Below are 2,500 nucleotides of genomic sequence, written 5' to 3'. Positions count from 1 at the left end.
GTGGGGGGCCAGAGTGGAGTCCTTGTGGTAGTAATTCACAATGGCTGCTTCTGCCCGAAAGTTGTCGAATCCGGCCACTTTGGCTACCAGTTTGCATAGCATCTGCAGAGGAGGAGGTATCTCGCCTTTCATATCTTCACTGTATTCCTGTTGAGTAAAAAATGGTATTTCATATATGATCTCAGGTTAGTGATTCGTACGGCAATAAGAGATGGAAGAAGTATACTTCTTTTTAATACGTCTGGATAATTCAGATGATCATTGGAAAAAAAAATAATAATAATAAAGAAAGAAAGAAAAAAAAAAGTATACAGAGTACAGATACAGTAATATAAAATGGCAGCACAAATATTAGCTAAAATATAACTTATGTTAAATCTTCCAACATAAAATCTACAACTTTCACACATCAGATCAGGTTATTATATTTCTTACATTACATGATCTTCAACATTTGGTAAGTATTCTTCAATTTCTGATCTAAAACTTTTTCTAACCTGCAACTGGATCACACACATCATTGATATGAAAGATATATAAATTGTCATTGAGAGAGTAGCAACTGGTTGTGCAAGTCAGTGTGTTCAGGGAGTTTAAGGATCACCAATTACCCTTATCTGTTAATTACTTTACTCTATAGACAAGCTACAGAAGCTAACATGTCCTATGTACTTTTGTCTGAAATGTAATAATCATCTCACATACTAGAACACTAATTCAAATATATCCTTAATGTGAATTTGACATTATCATTCTAATATCATGTGGAGACACGGTGGATGCACATTAGCTCACGATGCAACAAAACATGGATCAGCATTAAATGAAAATGAAATTCCTTGATCTTTCCTTCATGAATTTCCCTAATTCAAGGATAACTATTTTGACATTTTCCAATTTTATACAACAAATACAATACATTCTCAGCTCTGAATTTCACAGACAAACAGATAAATCTAACTGAATCCTAGAATAACATAAGGAAGAATTGTGGTTGTTTGTTCAGTTAATCAGTCTAAACTGTACCTCTCTTAAAATGTTTTTAAGGTAAAACAGGGTCCTGTGTGGTTCAAGTCTAGTAATACTAACAGAAACAGTAATACTTCAAAAATACACGACAAAGAAACATGTAAAAAATGTAGATTCCAAACCATTTCCCTCCAATGTCTTACTTTAGTATCCCAATTGTGATGATAACCGAGAGTCACCCATCGCAACATCTTCTGCACCCCTTGACGTTCTCCTTCCGGTCTGTGTGTGAGCTTTCAGTAAGGTTCTGGGGCCTTAGAAGAGAGGGTAATTATCCAAAAGCAGGGTAGTATGTATTGATATAAATACTCAACAAAAAGTATATCAGTGTATTTCAATAAATGCACAAAATAATTTGAAAATGTGAGGTAGTTATTCCATTTCATATCAAGCGAGTGAACAAATAAAGAAAAAAATACATACATCCAGTTATTCCATTACATATATATACCCAAATTAATCAACCTCATACATAAAAAGTATAGTCATTCCACCTCACATGGTGGAAGACAGAGAGAAAGAAAGAAAAGAAAAAGAAAAAGAGAAAAAGGAAAAAACAAGAGTAAGTCAATATACAGCACAAACATACAAGAGAGGAATTGAAGATGTCCACAAATTTTATCTTGACCAATTTACTCCAAAACAAGTCAATATTCAGTGCTGTCCAACTTACAAATGACAAATACATACTTTCTCTCATGCAAATTCCCCAAACAAGAGACAAAATTAAGTCCTGTCCAACTTACAAATGACAAATACATACTTTCACTCATGCAAATTCTCCAAACAAGAGATGACATTGAGTCCTGTTCAACTTACGAATGACAGAGATCCCACCAGGAAGTATTTCTCAGGTCAATGCCATGAGATGTTAAGTTTGTTTTGTTGGGCGTGCAAGGATAATCCATCAAACACCTTTTTATCCATTGCTGCTGGCCTTCACTTGTAAATGGATTCAAGATGATCATCAATCCTGTAAATTTGAATAATTACACACATTGGAAAGCTCAGTTTATAGGATGAAATTAATTTTTTTTTTTATATAATAAATAATGACAAATTATCAAAATTCTGCTGAAATGCATATTAAATATAAAAAGAATAGGACACATAGTGACAATCATTGAGAAAAAGCTGCATATCAAAAATAACATATGAATAAAGTTAACAGTAACATTCACTGAAAAAAATTATGAATAAAACTCAGTGAACTAAAAAATGCAAGATTGGTAATCAACATCTAAATATTCTAATCCCCATAAGAATTGTGCAAGATACTACATTACATAACATATACTGCAATTTTTATATAACAAGTATTCAGTCTGCAGTACCTGGGTGAGACTCCAATGCATAAATTTTCCACGTTGAAAATGGCACAAGTCCAACCTCCTTCGCTTGCTCTTGCTCCTCTGATGTGAGACAACATGGCGTTATCTGCTCTTCAGCCTGGAAGTTAAGGGATATTAAG

The 2,500-nt window shown here is 33.5% G+C and overlaps 1 protein-coding gene across 2 annotated transcripts in view; it reads right to left on the bottom strand.

The window, feature by feature from the left end:
* The window catches only part of AlkB (alpha-ketoglutarate-dependent dioxygenase AlkB), an 8,795-nt gene that overhangs the window by 862 nt on the left and 5,433 nt on the right, over positions 1-2,500 (bottom strand). For both annotated transcript variants that reach the window (XM_043021904.2, XM_043021905.2), the window contains 4 exons: positions 2,364-2,478; positions 1,849-2,002; positions 1,173-1,251; positions 1-147 (listed from right to left, as the gene is read on the bottom strand). The exon at positions 1-147 is cut by the window's left edge and continues 47 nt beyond it. In XM_043021904.2, coding sequence (XP_042877838.2) covers positions 1-147; positions 1,173-1,251; positions 1,849-2,002; positions 2,364-2,478 — 495 coding nt within the window. The remainder of the gene's footprint in view (positions 148-1,172; positions 1,252-1,848; positions 2,003-2,363; positions 2,479-2,500) is intronic.

This window comes from Penaeus japonicus, unplaced genomic scaffold (assembly GCF_977035675.1).
Source record: "Penaeus japonicus unplaced genomic scaffold, GWHDUDI00000001_assembly GWHDUDI00000007, whole genome shotgun sequence".
Classification (NCBI taxonomy): domain Eukaryota; kingdom Metazoa; phylum Arthropoda; class Malacostraca; order Decapoda; family Penaeidae; genus Penaeus; species Penaeus japonicus.
The sequence above is the reverse complement of the archived record's forward strand: the minus strand, read 5'-3'. Positions and strand labels throughout refer to the sequence as shown.